Raw genomic sequence first — 17,787 nt, forward strand, 5'->3', positions numbered from 1 at the left:
GTGGCCTCGAGCTCATGGCAATCCTCCTACCTCTGCCTCCCGAGTGCCGGGATTAAAGGCATGCACCATCACGCCCGGCCTAAAAATAATTTTTAAAAGTCTCAGGGCTAGAGAGATTGCTCAGTGGTTAAGATGCTTGCCTGCAAAGCCTAAGGACTCGGGTTTGATTCTCTAGTACCCACATAAATATAGATGCACAAAGTGGCACGTGAATCTGGAGTTCAGCTTGAAGCCCTGGCATACCCATTCTCTCTGTCTGTCTCTCTTGTATCTCTCTCTCTGCTTACAAATAAATAAATAAATAAAAGTTTTAAAAACATAAAGTAAAAGTCCCCATGCCCGCCCCCCAGTGTGGGTCACCTTGCACGTGTGTGCATGCTGCTAAGGGCAGGGGTCAGAGAGCACCCCTGGAGACGATGGATGCAGAAGGGGGGCGCTGGAGGCTGTTTACTCCATCCATCACTGCTGACTGAAACAATGACCCTTCTAGCCATCAAAGAACATTTGTGCTGGCTGGACTGGCTGAGTGCCATGGGGAGTGGCCTGGCCCCTCCAGGGACTCCTGGGGGCATAGGTACCACTTCCTCCACGTCCCGTCCTAGACTTTCTGTCTCTTCCCATGGCCATCTGCCTCTCTCTCTTTCCCTCCCTTGTGTCCCCTCTCTTCCTCCCCATTGTGCAGCCACACCAGGCCCACTCCCCTGCTCAGATGCACCGTGTCTGGGCCATAATGCCACACAGGGAGCAACTGGAGTGGAGGAGAGGCCAGGAGGCAGGCGAAGCGCACAGAGTCCTGTGCAAAAACCAGAGCAGAAACAGGACCAGCTGCTCTCTTTGTAGGGAGAGGTCCGCGGGCCTCACTGTTGCTGCTGTTCATTGTGTGGCCACGGATACACAGCTCTGCGTGGGATAAAATGCCTAAGGCTCCACACGTACATGGGCGTTCAGACACGCATCCTTGTGCATACATGCACACCGGCATTCACATGCCCGCAGGCACACACATGCATGCATGTGGCCCTCACAGCCCACCCCCCCCCCGACATTCACAATGCAGGCACAGATGGGTTCCTGGTGAAGAGCACGCTGTGTTCTACTTGATGACACGTACACTGCGGAAAGCTGGGTGAGGGCTGTGCCAGGCATGTCATGCCAACTTTGCAGCTTCCCTGGAGCCTGCAATTATGTCACAGCAGAGAGTTTCAAAAGGAAAAGTAGGGCTGGAGAAATGGCTTAATGATTAAGGCGCGTGCCTGTGAAACTTAAGGACCCAGGTTCGACTCCCCAGAACCCACATAAGCCAGTGGCTAGAGGCTCTGGTGTGCCCATTCTCTCTCTCTCTCATAAATAAAAAAAAAAAAAAACAAATAAAAGGAAAAGTGAAGAGACCTCCCTGGCCTTTGCCTCCCCTAGGAGCTGCCTGAGAAGTGGACAAACACCAAGAAACTGGCCATTCAGGTGAAGCAGAACGTGGCTCCCCTCCAGGCCAACGAGGTCAACATCCTGCGGCGGAAGTGCCAGCAATTCGAGGTAGGTAGCCTGGAGCTGAGGCCAGGGAAGGGGCGGTGAGGGGCTGCAGCATGGGGCACTCTGGGCTGTGTGTGTGTGTGTGTGCATGTGCACACACGTGTGCGTACATGCCATGCTTCCCGTGCTCTCTTGCAGATCAAGCAGCATGAGTTCAGAGAGAAGTTCAGACGAGATGCTCCGTTCTCCTTCAGTGACCCCGACCCCTACAAGTCCCTGAATAAGGTACTTAAACATAAGGGTTGTATGTATGTACATATATATATATAGATATAAAATTTTCTTTATTTGAGAGAGAGAGAAATAAGCAGGGAAAGAGAAAGAGAGAGAGAGAAAGAATGGGCACCCCAGAGCCTCCAGCCACTGCAAACGAACTCCAGACGTGTGTGTCCCTGTGTGCATCTGGCTTACGTGAGTCCTGGGGAATCAAACCTGGGTCCTTTGACTTTGCAGGCAAATGCCTTAAAGGCTAAGCCATCTCTCCAGCCCCAAGCTGCTATCTTGAAAGCCCAGAAAGGGACTGGCCTGAGGGCTGAACAAGTATATACTCGGCATGTCTGCACGTGGCACATGTATAATATGTGTGTACATGCACTTACATGTGTGGGTGTGAACATGCGGACTTGGGCTTCCCTCTCCCAACCACACAGTCTCCACATAGGGCCACACTGCTCAGAGGGCCGCCATGGCCATGTGGACACTGTGAGCCTCACAGGCTGCCCTGTCCCCCGGCCTGGCTCTGCCTTACTCATCCCCAGCTCTCCTCCTATGCAGGAGATTTCCTGTCACCTGAACTTACTACTCACTCAGTGCCTGGCTCGTTCCTTTTTCTAGGCTACCACATACAGCCAGCCAGCCAGCTTCCTACTCGCGCTGACTCTATGCTCACTGCCCAAGTCCAATGCACAAGTTCACACAACCATGGACTGAGCTGCCCACTCGATCTGGGGTACCATGGGTACACATGCGACAGGAGTATGTGAGCATAGGAGCCTGAGCCTGTGGAGTATACAGGCCTCAGAACCCTCTGCTCACTCAGCAGAACCTCAGGCCCCAGCCAACATGATGCCAAACAGGCCCTTCAGGTCATAACACACCCAAGCTCTCCACAGCAGCTCTCTTGGCTCTCCCCAAGCCACAGTGGAGATGCTGCCTGCCCACCTCTGCTCCAGACCAGAGAAAGGCCCAGGCTGGGCTCTCTGAGGAGATTTCAGAGAAGAGAACACCCATGGCCGTCAGAGGGAGGCTGTGCCCAGACTCTGTACATCCACGTGTGGGAAAGGCTCTTAGAAGGCAGCGTGTCCGGGCTCAGAAGCTGCCTGGGTGCCACTCAGATCTTTTGTTTGTCCATCAATATGTGAACCTGTGCTAATCTGTATACATATATGCTCATGATGCACATGGCGCCCACACGCTCGTCCTTGAGTTTCCGTTCACAGGAGGTTGGTCCCAGGGACCTATGGATGCCAAAATCCGTGGATGCTCAGGGCCTTGAACGAGACACTGTAGTGCATGCATGCAGGCTTCACACATCCCCCAGGCACTTTAACCCATTCCACATGAGTTATAATATCTAATAAGGTAGAAACTCTGGGTGCAGTTATTCTTTGCTTTTTTTAGCAGAGAAAGAGGAAAAGAAAGAGAGAGAGAGAGAATGGGTGTGCCAGGGCATCATGCCACTGCTAATGAACTCCAGATGCATGTACCACTTTGTGCATCTGGCTTTGCATGGGTCCTGGGAATCAAACCTGGGCCATCAGCCTTGCAAGCAAATAACTTTAACCACTTCTCCACCCTGTCCTGCCTTTCATAGGGAATAATGACAAGAAAATAGTCTGCACATATTTGGTACAGAACCTTTTTCCCCTAAATATTTTCTTTTCTTTTCTTTTCTTTATTTGAGAGCGACAGACAGACAGGGAGTCAAAGAGGCAGAGAGAGAGAATAGGCGCGCCAGGGCTTCCAGTCACTACAAACGAACTCCAGACGCGTGCGCCCCCTTGTGCATCTGGCTAATGTGGGTCCTGGGGAATACAGCCTTGAACTGGGGTCCTTAGGTTTCACAGGCAAGTGTTTAACCACTAAGCCATCTCTCCAGCCCCCAAATATTTTCAATCTGCATCTGGATAACTCCAAGGATGTGGGACCTGCAGACAATGAAGGCCAGCTGTGTGTACACCAGCACCTGCAGACCATAAAGGTCAGCTGTGTGCACACCAGCACCTGTAGACGATGAAGGCCAGCTGTGTGCACACCAGCACCTGTAAATGATGAAGGCCAGCTGTGTGTTCACAAGCACAGAATGTTTGTAGCATCTGACCCCCAGTACAGATTGGGATAGCTTTTCTTTGCCTCTTCCTGATGCATGTATGTTTTCTAATTTTCAAAGTGATGCCTCGTTACTTCCTTTTAAATAAGATGAAATACAAATTTTAATACATACAAATGTAAGCATGGAAATGCTTGGGCATCAGAAGATTTATCACAGTATGAAGGGAGGCATTCATACATGGTCTGTTGAAAGTCAGCCTGAGGCCAGGTGTGGTGGGGCACACCTGTACCTCCAGCACTTGGGAGGCAGAGGCAGGAGTATCAAGAGTTCAAGACCATTTGGCCTACATGAGACCCTACCTTAAAAATAGGTAGATATGGGCTAGAGATACGACTCAGTGATTAAAGGGACTTGCCTACAAAGCCTGAGGCCTAAGGTTTGATTCCCCAGTACCCACATAAAGCCAGATGCACAGAAATGGTACATGCATCTGGAGTTCATTTGCAGTGGTAGAAGGCCCTGGCTCACATATTCTCTATCTCCTCCTCCCCTCTCTCTCCTCCCTGCTTGCAAATAATTGGTTTTTTTAAGAAGTTTTGGGCTGGAGCGATTGCTCACTGGTTAAGGCACTTACCTGCAAAGCCTAACGAGCCAGGTTCGATTCCCCAATACCCACCGAGGGCCAGATGCACAAAGAGGCACACGCATCTGGAGTTGATTTGCAGCAGGAGGAGACTCTGCTACACCATTCTTTCTCTCTTCCAGCTTTCTGCTTGCAAATAACTTTTTTAAAAAATAAAAAAAAAAAACTTTAACATCTCGATCACAGCATGAACAGAGGCATTCACACATGGTCCACTGAAAGTTAGCCCCAGGCCAGGTGTGGTGGTGCATACCTTTAATCCCAGCATTTGGGAGGCAGAGGTAGGAGGATCACTGTGAGTTCCAGTCAAGGCCAGCCTGAGACAACATAGTGGATTCCAGATCGGCCTGGGCTAGAGTGATACCCTGCATCAACCCCCACCAAAAAAACCTTAAATGATTGCCTGACACAACCTACGCAAGACTGTCGTACTAGGAGGGAAAAATCATGACATCAAAATAAAAGATAGACTGAGAGGGGGAGGGGATATAATGGAGAGTGGAGTTTCAAAGGGGAGAGTGAGGGGAGGGAGGGCGTTACCATGGGATATTTTTTATAGTCATGGAAGTTGTTAATAAAAAAAATTTGAAAAGAAAAAAAGATAATAGATAGATAGATAGATAGATAGATAGATAGATAGATAGATAGATAGATAGAGTCATCCACCCCAGGACCAAGCTGCAGAGACCAGAGCCCTTCCTGTAAGGGATGCCACAGGCAAACGTGGGCAGCAAGGGCAGTTACTATCTGTCCCTTTGCCTAGAGCCTTGGTTCCGATGCAGGCCTAGGCTGGAGGACAAGGAAGCTTTACTGGGACTTGGTAGCTAAGAGAAGGCAGGGAGTGGGGAGCAGGCCCGGGCAGCCAGGTCTGGAGGGCTCAGGCTGGGGCAGCCCTGCCCACGGTCTCTTCTGCACCCCCCCGCCCTTTCCCCCACCAGCAACAAAAGAGCATCGTGAGCATGGAGGCCGTCATGGAGGCCCTGTGCAAGTCGGCAGGCCTGTTCGAGGTCACGGTCCCAGACTACAAGCAGCTCAAAGCCTGCCACAGGGAGGTCCGCCTGCTGAAGGAGCTCTGGGACATGATCGTCATGGTGAGACGGGATGGGAGCTGGGATGGGAGCTGGGGGCAGGAGGGGAGGGCCACCCTGCGTCTCCAGGGGACCTTTTTTTTTTTATAAGGATGCAACAGCTTTCCTGGTCCTGGGGGAGGCACCCAAAGGGCCTGAGCTGGGCCCCTCCTCCTCTCTGGTCAGATTTTTCCTCCTTTCCCGCTGCCACCTCTCTCCTATCTCCCCTCCACCCACCCACCCACCCCATTTCCTTTGCCATCTCCTCCTCTTCTCAGCCTCTCTCCCATCTCACCTCTCTTTTAAAAAGTCTTCTTTATGGCATGGTGGCGCAGGCCTTCAATCCCAGCACTCGGGAGGCAGAGGTAGGAGGATCGCCGTGAGTCTGAGGCCACCCTGAGACTCCATAGTGAATTCCAGGTCAGCTTGGGCTGGAGTGAGACCCTACCTTGAAAAACCAAAAATACAAAATAAAAATAAAAATAAAAGTCTTGTTTAGGGCTGGGAATATAGCTCAGTGCTTAAGAATCTTCGTGGCTTAAACACGAGGGCCTGAGACCACCCAAGTTCAACTCCCCACAAGGCACATAAAGAGCTGGCCGTGACACCTGTGCAGGTGGTGGGCAGAGAGCAGCTCGAGGTTGAGGGAGGAAACCCCGAGAAAGTATGTGGATGAGCAGGGCACCCTCACATCTGCATGTGCACATGCATGCTCCACGCATAGTACACCACACACACACACACTTCAGGGAAAAATAAGGGGTGCCAGACATGGCAGCTGGCACCTTTCTTGGCAGCACGAGGGAGGCCGAAGTCCCGCAGTGGTGTCGTGTCGTAACACACACCTATAGCTCGCCGCCGCTCAGGTCAGCTCTTGACGACTTAGAGAGGAGCGTGGCGAACTTGCTTCCATTTCCGTCTCTCCATCCTCTCCTCTCCTCTGCTGCCTTTGGCGTAGCTGCCAACGTGGGAGGCTTTTCTTGCCCGCTGAGGTTTGCCCAGGGAGCCTCCGTTGTGCGGAGCGTCGGGGAGCACGGAGTTGCCCCCTCTAAGCCGAGCGGGAAGCACTGTTGACTCTTTGAAAAACACCAGCTTACACAGATGCTTACACAGCCCCAAGCCCTGAGGGAATGGGAGTCTGGATCCTTTGTGGGGAGAGAAGACGAGGCGGTTTAGGAGCCTGGGACCCTCCCAGCAGGAGGGTCTCCTGTGCGCTGCAGAAAGGCTGGGCCCGAGCTCGAGGCTTCTCCCTGCAAGCATGTCCTGTGTGTGTGCACGTGTGTGCACATGTGTGTCCGCTTTTGCCGCTCCCTCTCTTCTGGTCTCATCTGCCTTCATAGCATGAGCATCCTTCTCTCTCTCACTCGCATGAACTTTAGAACAATTGAGCAGCAATTCAATCACTTCTAAAGAAACATGTGACCCAAGGGGGAGTCAACCCATCGGTGAGCTTCAGCAGGGAGAAGTCTTCACCTGGCAGCCCTCGGAGTTCCCGTGCGGGGAAGCTCTGTCTTCCCATTCACCCCATTTCTTTAATACCCCATGGTAAAATGTTGAACGAAGACGTCTGCATTCTGATCATGCTTGGTCTCTGTAATTCTTACAAAGGGGGAAATCCTTGGCCTTGGAGTCACAGACTTTATCACAGCCAGGCCTCAAGAGAGGGCACCAGTTCTCCGTGTTCTCTCATAGTGAATAGCATTCAGGTCGCTCTCATGTGAGTGGCCCATGGAGCCCTGTCACTTCCCTGTGGGGAAATGGCTGCCGCAGGACCCCCAACAGAATCACTGGCGCAGGGGTGATGTGGGTGATGGCTTTGTCAGTTGTGTGCTTGCCTTGCAAAATGAGGGCTTGAGATGTAAATGTGGTGGGCATGTTGGCCCAGGCCTGGGACCGGAGCCCAACGAAGAGGAGACAGGTGGCCCCTGGAGCTAGCTACTTTGGCATAATTGGAAAGCTCCAGGCCAAACAGAGAGCCTGTCTCAAAAAAGATGAAGATGGAGCCGGGCGTGGTGGCGCACACCTTTAATCCCAGCACTCGGGAGGCAGAGGTAGGAGGATCACTGTGAGTTCAAGGCCACCCTGAGACTACAGAGTTAATTCCAGGTCAGCCTGGACCAGAGTGAGACCCTACCTCGAAAAACCAAAAAAAAAAGATGAAGATGGCTTGGTGGTTAAGGTGTGCGCCTATTAAGCCTGAAGACCCAGGTTTGATTCTCCAGGTCTCATGTAAGCCAGATGCATAAGGTGGCACATGCATCTGGAGTTCATTTGCAGTGGCTAGAGGCCTTAACACGCCCATTCTCTCCTTCCCTCTCTCTTTTTTTCTCTCTCTCTGCTAACAAAAGATAGGATAACTGTAACCAGAGTTTCCATCTTATTAGCTATTATAGTGCTCATTCTCTTTCATCTCTCTTTCTCTCTTTCCCTCTCTGTCTCAAATTTAAAAAAAAGAAAAAAATTAAAAATACCTTACAATGCACTCTTCCAGACACAAAATGGCCTGGACATCCATGACCTCGCGGTGGCTGGCACTACCTACAGAAGACCCTTATAATAAGTGGAAAAAACGATGACTTCAGAATAAAAGAGAGATTGAGAGGGGGAGGCGTTATGATGGAGAGTGGAGTTGCAAACGGGAAAGTGAGGGGGGAGGGAACTATCATGGTTTATTGTCTACAATTATGGAAATTGTCAATAAAAAAAAATGGACATATGGCACCTGAGCAATGACACCTACAGTTCCTCAGGGCTCTACAACATGAATATACACATGCAGTGGCACACACAAACATACATGTACACGCACACACACACACACACACAGATGAGAGACTGCAGGGATCCTGTCCCAGGAGACAATAACAGGCAGGAACAGTCAGCCTCCAGAACCAGCTAGATAGGACTCGGTGACAAGTCCTACCACAGAGGGAGGGACCCAGACTCCTGAGCCAGCGAGGTCTCCAGTCTCCCTGTCGTCAGGGTAAACATCCGAATGAGGCTCCAGGGCCGTTTATACGGCGGGCTGGGCAAGCCCAGGCCTGTCCATCTCCAACACCTGAGTCAGTGACCTGAGTCCAGCAGTGGTAGCTTCACAGCACCTTCCTTTTTCAAAATATTTGAAAAAATATTTTCTAATTTTTTTGACAACTTCTTAAAAAATATTTATTTTTTTAAGTTTTACTTATCTATTCATTTGAAAGAGTCAGAGAGAGACAGAGACAGACAGACAGAGAGAATGGGTGTGCCAGGGCCTCCAGCCACTACAAACAGACTCCAGACTCATGTGCCACCTTGTGCATCTGGCTTATGTGGGTCCTGGGGAATTGAACATGGGTCCTTTGGCTTTGCAGGCAAATTCCTTAACCACTAAGCCATCCTTCCAGCCCTATTTATTTATTTACAAGTAGGGTGGAGAGAAAAAGAGAGTGATGGGTATGGGCACACCAGGACCTCCTGCTGCTTCAAACGAACCCCAGATGCATGCACCACTCTGTGCATCTAGCTTTATGTGGGTACTAGGGAATCAAATTAGGGCCATAGGCTTTAAAGTCAAGTGCCTTTAACCACTGAGCGATGTCCCCAGCCCTTTTCAACAATGCTCCACAGTCAGGAACGCAGGCTTGCTCTCAATATATTCTGTTTCCATTCTTGGAAGAATTTTTTTCCCCTAGGTGGTTTATGTGTTTTGTTTTCTACTGTGAGGAATAAAGTCCCTTTACGTACACACAGACACACACACACACACACACACACACACACACACACACACACATACATACACACATATTTATTTGAAAGAGAGTAAAAGTTGTGTAGAGAGAGAGTTCTAGAATAGGCACATCAGGGCCTCATGCCACTGAAAATGAACTCCAAGTGCATGTGCCACTTTGTGCACCTGGCTTTATATGCATCCTGGAGAATCAAGCCCGGGTCAGCAGGCTTTGCAAGCAAGCATCTTTAATCACTGAGTCAGGAATGAAGTTTATTTTTCTATGACATTTTTGTTGGCATAAGCTAGGTTACCATGCAGTGGCTGACAGCCTTACAGACATGGATTCCTCATACACCACTTCCAAACATCTTCCTCCTAGACAGCTGTCTCTCAGGGGTCAGCCTCAGATTCCAGGCTGTGTATCCACAGCGCATAGCCGTGGCCGACAGACCACGCTGAGCGCAGTGCTGGAGTCGGTTGCTCCTGCTCTGAGGCTCCACCATGGCTGGTTTGTCCCAGCTGAGGCAGGTTACAGTGGCCAATCCCAGGAGTAAGGGGGCCAGTCCTGTTCAGCCTCAGGAAAGCCTGGCACAGGTTTTGGCCTGCACACATTTGACCTGCCATTTACTCTGCAGCCTTTATGACGCAGCTCTTGGTATAGCTTTTCTTGTTTTCAACTGCTTTGATGAAGGCTGGTCTCATTTCCAAATATGCCCCCGCCCTCCCACCCCCCTACCCCCTATCACAGAGCTGCTCCCTGACAACAAGAGGAGCCAAGTGGTGGGTGTCATCCTAAGTGACCTCCAACAAGAATGGGGGCTAAAACAGAGTGCTCCCCCCCCCATAGGTTAACACCAGCATTGATGACTGGAAGACCACCAAGTGGAAGGATATCAATGTGGAGCAGATGGACATTGACTGTAAGAAGTTTGCCAAGGATGTGAGGTCCCTAGACAAGGAGATGAAGACCTGGGACGCCTTCGTGGGACTCGATAACACCGTGAAAAACATGATCACGTCCCTGCGCGCCGTGAGTGAGCTGCAGAACCCCGCCATCCGGGACCGTCACTGGCAGCAGCTCATGCAGGCCACGCAGGTACCGCCTCTGCGAGGGGGTGGGGGGGGGATGGGACAGCTCATGCAGGCCACCCGGGTCCCATGGGGTGGAGGGACAGCTGCAGGCAGCCAGCCGCTGCGGGAGGGGCTGAGGCTAAGAAAGCTGCACGTGGGTGCGCCTGCTTCTGTCGTGCTGAGCTCTGATCTCAGAAGGCCCTGACTTGCTTCCTTGAAACTCGGGGACTTTCAAACAGGGGCCCCACAGGTTCTTTCACACTGGGCCCTGCATAGCCTGTCCTGGTTATCTTTTTTTTTTTTTTTAATTTATTTGAGAGCGGCAGACACAGAGAGAAAGACAGATAGAGAGAGAGAGAGAGAATGGGCGCGCCAGGGCTTCCAGCCTCTGCAAACGAACTCCAGACGCGTGCGCCCCCTTGTGCATCTGGCTAACGTGGGACCTGGGGAACTGAGCCTTGAACCAGGGTCCTTAGGCTTCACAGGCAAGCACTTAACCGCTAAGCCATCTCTTCAGCCCTGTCCTGGTTATCTTTGAATGCGCACAGGGCTCGGGGAGTTTGGGGGAGATGAGCCACTCCCTTGGGGATCCCTGTGCATCCTAGCTCAGAGTCCCAGCACCTGATAATTTCCAGACATATCCCCAAGAAATCGACCACGGCAGGAGCATGAGGCCAAGGAGCTGCTCCCCCACATGACAGCCAGGAAGCCAAGAGAAATGAGGACAGGCTGGGGACCCCGTATCTATCTCCTCAGGGGCATGCCCGCAATGCCCCCATGTCCCGCCGCTAAACCCTGCCTTCCAAAGACTCTAGCACCTCCCAGTAGCACCTTGGACTTAGAACCAAGTCTTCAATAGATGGGCCTTGCAGTGAGGGAGGGGTCACTCAAAAGCCCACCCCTCGCAGTGGTTCTAAGCAGGCACCTGCTGCTGTCACTGAGAGAATGGCCTCTTGCCTATGACAAGCTCAGCAGCTCCCCAGGAAGGGAGGACTCATCCCCTGGGCTGCCGTGACAGATGGCCGCAACGTGGGTAGCTTAAATAAGGGCTGTGTTCTCACCCAGTTCTGGAGGACAGAAGTCTGACATCAGGCGTCGGTAGGACCCTGTTCCTACTGGAGGCTCCAGGGCAGCCTCCTTCAGCCTCTTCCGGCTTCTGGGACTTCATGAACTCTTCAGCCTCTGGTCATTACCCTGCCAGCCTCTACCTCTGTCTCCACATGGCCTCTTGCATCTGTGTTTCAAATCCCCTCGTCCTTTCTCCCATAAGGACACCAGTCACTGGACTTAGGGCGCACCTGGGCACGCCAGAGTGACCTCATCCCGAGATCTCTTCTGTCCGTAAAGTCCATGTTTCCAAGCGGAGTCACAACCCTGGGGTCTTGGGTGAACATGAATTCTGGGGTCCGCTTTTAACCCTACCCCAGCTGGGTCCTGCCTCTGGGTGGTTTGAGTCACAGAGCCGCAAGGCAGCAGGGCAAGGCTGGCACCGGCGGCCGTGACTGCCTCCCGGCCCCGCCTCTCCGAGGCTGGTGTCCCCCCCACCCCACCCCCGCTGCAGTACGTCAGTGGCCTGACGGGGAGCACGCGTGGCTTTTCCCAGGTGAAGTTTGAAATGTCCGACGAGACCACCCTGGCAGACCTGCTGCAGCTGAACCTGCACAAGTACGAGGACGAGGTCCGCAACATCGTGGACAAGGCGGTGAAGGAGTCTGGGATGGAGAAGGCAGGTTGCCGCCGCTGTCATGGGGCTCTCCTCCCCCTGGGCTCCAGGACCGAAACCTCACCAAACACCTGCAAGTTTTATGATGTCCTTTTGAACGACCTGGTGCCTGGCTACCTTCTTTCTCTCTTCAAACACGACAATGTGAGGGGAGCAGGCCATGCTCCTTCTGGTCCAGGGAGGCCTTGCTCCTCTGAGATGTAGCTCTTGGCATGGGAAACAAATCGCTCCTGCCATTTCTGGGGTGCCTTTAGCTTGACATAGTCGATGCATGTAGTGCCCGCTGTAGAGCGCCATGCTCCAAAAACTCTAGTGGCCCTTTGTGTGCAGCGTCCTTCTCTGAGCCCATCTGTGTGTGGGGTGTGGTGAGTGTCTTTAGGGCCACACTCCTGTCTAAGGCTGAGACCTGTTGCAGCGTGTAGATGGACACGTTCAGCCATCTATTCTCCTGCTGGTGGGCACCTGGATGGCTGTCTGCCTCCTGTCACTACGAACAACATTGGCACGGGCTTCATCCTGAGTCATAGGAGCTCTGGGGTCTTCCTGAGCCTGGCACACCAGGTGCTCACTGCCTTGTCTCTGTGCCCGCCCCCCCCCCGGAAGGTCCTGAAAGCTCTGGATAGCACCTGGACCACCATGGAATTTGAGCACGAGCCCCACCCGCGGACGGGCATCATGATGCTGAAGTCGGACGAGGTGCTGGTGGAGACCCTGGAGGACAACCAGGTGCAGCTGCAGAACCTGATGATGTCCAAGTACCTGTCCCACTTCCTGAAGGAGGTGACCAGCTGGCAGCAGAAGCTGTCCACCGCGGACTCTGTCATCTCCATCTGGTTTGAGGTCCAGAGAACCTGGAGCCACCTGGAGAGCATATTCATCGGCTCCGAAGACATCCGAGCGCAGCTCCCCGAGGACTCCCAACGCTTCGACACCATCGACCAGGAATTCAAGGTGAGCCCAACCGCTCACCGCCAGGTGATTTCGGAAATGGCTGCGGGTGGGCAAGATAACGCTTTGGTAATGCCCCCTCCTCCCAGGCCTTGATGGAAGATGCCGTGAAAACTCCAAACGTCGTGAAGGCCACCAACAAACCAGGTCTCTATGATAAACTTGAGGTGCTCAAGAAGAGGTGGGTTCCCACACACGTCCTGACAGGTGTTGATGGGGTAGAAGCAGGGGTCATATGCCTCCTGCTGACCTGAATGCTACAAAAACGGGAGCAGTGGGCCAACAACGTCCCCTTTCTCTGGGTAGCATACGCCTTGGCCCCAGCAGATGCGTGACCGTGGAGATTAAACGACCCTTCCTGCTAGCTGGGAGGCTCTCGTGGCCAGTCGGGGCTGGTGGAGAAACAGGGGCATCTGGTTACAAGTTCTAAGTTCATTGGAGTCCGTGAGCAACATCCCCAAAACTCAGACCAGTAGCTCATAGGATGGGGTGGCCAAGGCCCCCTGGAGAGCAGGACCAGAGAGCCTCGTTTCCCTCCACCCTCCTAGCCTGTCCGTGTGCGAAAAGGCCTTGGCAGAATATTTAGAGACAAAGAGACTGGCTTTCCCAAGGTTCTATTTTGTCTCCGCGGCTGACCTGCTGGACATCCTGTCCAATGGAAACGACCCTGTAGAGGTAAGTGGAGCCTCTGGAGTTCCCAAGGACAAGCCAGTGTCATGCTCTGAGCCACGCAGGAGCCCTGGGCTGGGAAAAGAGCCCATGGTAGGTCTTGCCTCGCATCCCACTATGCTTGCAAATAAATAATGACATTAAAAAAAATAATAGGGCTGGAGAGATGGCTTAGCAGTTAAGCGATTGCCTGTGAAGCCTAAGGACCCCGGTTCGAGGCTCGGTTCCCCAGGTCCCACGTTAGCCAGATGCACAAGGGGGCGCACGCGTCTGGAGTTCGTTTGCAGAGGCTGGAAGCCCTGGCGCGCCCATTCTCTCTCTCTCCCTCTATCTGTCTTTCTCTCTGTGTCTGTCGCTCTCAAATAAATAAATAAATAAAAATTTTTTAAAAAATAATAAAGACAGCCCAAGGAAACCCTGAGCCACCAGTGTGCCCTTCTGCATAACTCGGTGACTTAACACCTGTGTCCTCCTCCCCCTAGGTGAGCCGCCACCTGTCCAAACTCTTCGACAGCCTGTGCAAACTGAAGTTCCGACTGGATGCCACGGAGAAACCGCTCAAGATCGGCCTGGGCATGTACAGCAAGGAGGACGAGTTCGTGGACTTTGATCAGGAATGCGACCTCTCAGGCCAGGTGAGCCTGTGTAGCCACGGGTGAGCTCAGGACGACAAGCAGCGGTGGCATGTCCTCAGGACACAGTGTCCACCAGACCGTCAGCCTCTCCCGTTCCTCTCGTCTACCTGTCAAGAGAATGCTTGGGGACTTCCTTACACACTCCCCAGGGCAGCCTTCCCACCTCACGTGACATCAACCTCGAGGGGCCAAGGCCAAAGGAGGGAGGAGGGGGAGGCCCGTTCATGTCGTTGAGTTGTGTTGCCTGTGTGCGTGTGTGTATGATGAGGGTGTGCAAGCATGTTCACACGCATGTGGGTGTACTTGTGTGCATATCACATGCATGTGGCGGCTGGCAGTTGACATCAGGCGTCTTCCTCAGTCCTTCTCTATCCTGTTCTTGAAACAGCATCTCTCGCTGAGCCTAGAGCTCACAGACTTGTCCAGACTAGCTCGCCGGTGAGCCCTAGGTAGTCCCGTCTCTGCTTCCCCAGGGCTGGGGTTACAGGCGTGTACTACCATGACTGGCAGTTACGATGTCACTGACGGCTAGGGCGGGTGTCCCAGCACTCAGGTGTCCTGCCCCGTTGCTCTTGTGCCCATGCTGTGTGGTCTGGACACTCCTGTGTAATGTGGGTTCTGGGGATTGGAACCACCGGTGGTCCCTGGCCCTCATGCTTATACAGGAGGCACACTTAACCACTGAGCCATCTCTCCACCATACCATTGAATTTTGTTTTGGTTTGGTTTTTCAAGGAAGGGTCTCACTCTAGCCCAGGCTGACCTGAAATTCACTAAGTAGTTTCGGGGTGGCTTTGAACTCAGGGTGATCCTCCCACCTCTGCCTCCTGGGGCTGGAATTAAAAGGCATGTGCCACCATGCCTGGCTTCTACCACTGAGTTTTTATGACTCGCACTGAGAGGCGTCACACCATCTGAACCACCAACTCCTAAGGCCCGTGCAAGGGACTGACCATGTGGCTTGAGGAGCTCAGAGCAGTCTCAGTGGCCCGGTCCCTCTGTCCAGCATCATGTCCCCGGCACTTGGGCTGTCTGCTCCTGCTGACAGCACATTCCCTAGCCTGCCCTTTCTCTCATCTTACAGCCCAACAAAACACTGAAACAATCTTGACATTGGCCCCAGGGCCATGTGAGGCTAAATCAGACACTCACAAGAAACGCCACCAAGCTTCCAAACAATGAACCTGTGGCTCTGGCTGGTCTGCTTCCTGCTTCTGCTGACAGGGCTGTGTAAAAGCCGGAGGCCTCCTTACAGACACGACTCCCTGAAAACCAGCAAGGAGGTCTCCACACTTGGAAGACCTGTCCCCCAAAGGGGCCTTTGCCCCCCACCCCGTCCCTGCAGGAGCTAGCTGAGGGTTGTACTTGCTCCTCTGAGGAGGTGAGACTCAAGACCAGGTCCTTGCACTCTGCACTGAGCTGGAGTCCTCTCGGGACCCCACTCCCATCTCTGCCTTGGGGATAATTGTATGCACAACTTTTTGGATTTGTTTTTGTTTTTGTCAGGTTGTCACTGGCTTCCCACCATAGTTTTAAAGACGTCGTTTTTATTCCACTGCAAAAACCTGAGCATTTCTACCTCTGGCAAATGTACTTTTTTTTCCCCCTCTCTCTCTTTACAACAAAACAAATCCCCCGGGTGCATTGGCCGTATGGCCCTGTGTGCTCAGGGCGGCTCGTATGCCCCAGGTGGAAGTCTGGCTGAACCGGGTGCTGGACCGAATGTGCGCCACGCTGAGGCACGAAATCCCAGAAGCCGTGGTGACCTATGAGGAGAAGCCTAGGGAGCAGTGGATCTTTGACTACCCAGCCCAGGTAAGTCCTCAGAGGTGGGGTGCTTTCTCTGCACTGAGGCCCCGGGGTCACCTGCAGTCTATGGGAACGGGCCCAGCTGCTTGGCATGAGCGTGCTTTGATTAGTTGTAAGGGGCAACCGTCCGTTTTCAGGTGGCGCTGACGTGTACACAGATCTGGTGGACCACCGAGGTGGGCCTGGCGTTTGCGCGGCTGGAGGAAGGATATGAAAACGCTATCAAAGACTACAACAAAAAGCAGGTGGGCGCGGAGCCCCCGGTCACTCTGAAAGTGCCAGGCAGTGACCAGAACCCCCTCCTGTCTCAGGTCGAGCTCCCCAGAATGGCTGTTGTGAAGCAGTACATTCCACCCAAGCCCCAACCTCAGCAAATGGAGCTCCGTCCTCCTCCGGGGAAACCCAAAGGCTCACACCATCTGCTTTGATTTTCAAATGAAAAAATGTTATTTAAAAATTTTACACTCTCAGGCTGGAGAGATGGCTTAGTGGTCAAGCCCTTGCCTGTGAAGCCTAAGAACCCCAATTTAAGGCTCGATTCCCTAATACCTACTTAACCCAGATGCACATGCATCTGGAGTTCATTTGCAGTGGCAGGAGGCCCTGGTTCTCTCCTTTCCTCTCTCTCTTGCGCTCTCTCTCTCTCTCTCCCCCCTCTCTACTTGCAAATAAGTAAATAATTTTTTTTTAAAGCCAGCTGAGGCCGGGTGTGGTGGCACGCACCTTTAATCCCAGCATTCAGCAGGCAGAGGTAGGAGAAGCGTTATGAGTTCAAGGCCATCCTAAGACTACATAGTGAATTCCAGGTCAGCCTGGGCTAGAGTGATATCTCAACAAAACAAAACAAAAAAAGCCATCCAGGCATGTTGGCGCATATCTTTAATCCCAGCACTCAGGAAGCAGAGGTAGGAGGGGATTGCTATGAGTTCAAGGCCAGCCTGAGACTACATAGTGAATTCCAGGTCAGCCTGGGCTAAAGTAAGACCTTACCTCAAAAATAAATAAATAAAATATAAAAAGTCAGTCATGGGGCTGGAGAGATGGCTTAGCGGTTAAGCGCTTGCCTGTGAAGCCTAAGGACCCCGGTTCGAGGCTCGGTTCCCCAGGTCCCACGTTAGCCAGATGCACAAGGGGGCGCACGCGTCTGGAGTTCGTTTGCAGAGGCTGGAGGCCCTGGCGCGCGCATTCTTTCTCTCTCCCTCTATCTGTCTTTCTCTCTGTGTCTGTTGCTCTCAAAAAAAAAAAAAAAGTCAGTCATGGCCTCCCATGCCAGTAACCTTAGCCCTGGAGCTGGATCTCGGGGAGACAGGAGAATTACTGGGACTTACTGGTTAGCCAGTCTCAGGAACAGGAAAAATGGCAGCTCCAGGTTCAGTGAAAGAAAGACACCATCTCAAAGAATTAAAACGGAGCAGTGACAGAGGACACCTGTGCTCTTCTCTGACCTCTACCTCTGCACCTATACTCACAGGGCACGCGCGTGCACACACACACACACACACACATACATACACCATGATTCTTGGGTAGGTGTGTTTTAGATACAAGGAGGGAAAGTTACTTTTAATCCCAGCACCCAGGCATAACCACAGGGCTTTCTTATGCAGCCCTCTAATCTTGCTGCACGTGGAAATGGCTCTGGCCTATAGGCCCCACAGGCGCTGCCTTCCTGACCGCACACGCACGCTGATCCCTAGGTGCTAGGTTT

General features: G+C 52.6%; 1 protein-coding gene across 1 annotated transcript in view; it reads left to right on the forward strand.

The window, feature by feature from the left end:
• Dnah17 (dynein axonemal heavy chain 17) overlaps nucleotides 1–17,787 on the forward strand; it is a 133,233-nt gene that overhangs the window by 32,943 nt on the left and 82,503 nt on the right. Inside the window, exons 22-32 of the mRNA XM_004655235.2 lie at nucleotides 1,414–1,530; nucleotides 1,666–1,752; nucleotides 5,381–5,533; nucleotides 10,072–10,320; nucleotides 11,899–12,021; nucleotides 12,622–12,969; nucleotides 13,056–13,147; nucleotides 13,515–13,641; nucleotides 14,118–14,270; nucleotides 15,960–16,085; nucleotides 16,217–16,324. Coding sequence (XP_004655292.2) covers nucleotides 1,414–1,530; nucleotides 1,666–1,752; nucleotides 5,381–5,533; nucleotides 10,072–10,320; nucleotides 11,899–12,021; nucleotides 12,622–12,969; nucleotides 13,056–13,147; nucleotides 13,515–13,641; nucleotides 14,118–14,270; nucleotides 15,960–16,085; nucleotides 16,217–16,324 — 1,683 coding nt within the window. The remainder of the gene's footprint in view (nucleotides 1–1,413; nucleotides 1,531–1,665; nucleotides 1,753–5,380; nucleotides 5,534–10,071; nucleotides 10,321–11,898; nucleotides 12,022–12,621; nucleotides 12,970–13,055; nucleotides 13,148–13,514; nucleotides 13,642–14,117; nucleotides 14,271–15,959; nucleotides 16,086–16,216; nucleotides 16,325–17,787) is intronic.

This window comes from Jaculus jaculus, chromosome 9, assembly GCF_020740685.1.
Source record: "Jaculus jaculus isolate mJacJac1 chromosome 9, mJacJac1.mat.Y.cur, whole genome shotgun sequence".
Taxonomy (NCBI): Eukaryota; Metazoa; Chordata; class Mammalia; order Rodentia; family Dipodidae; genus Jaculus; species Jaculus jaculus.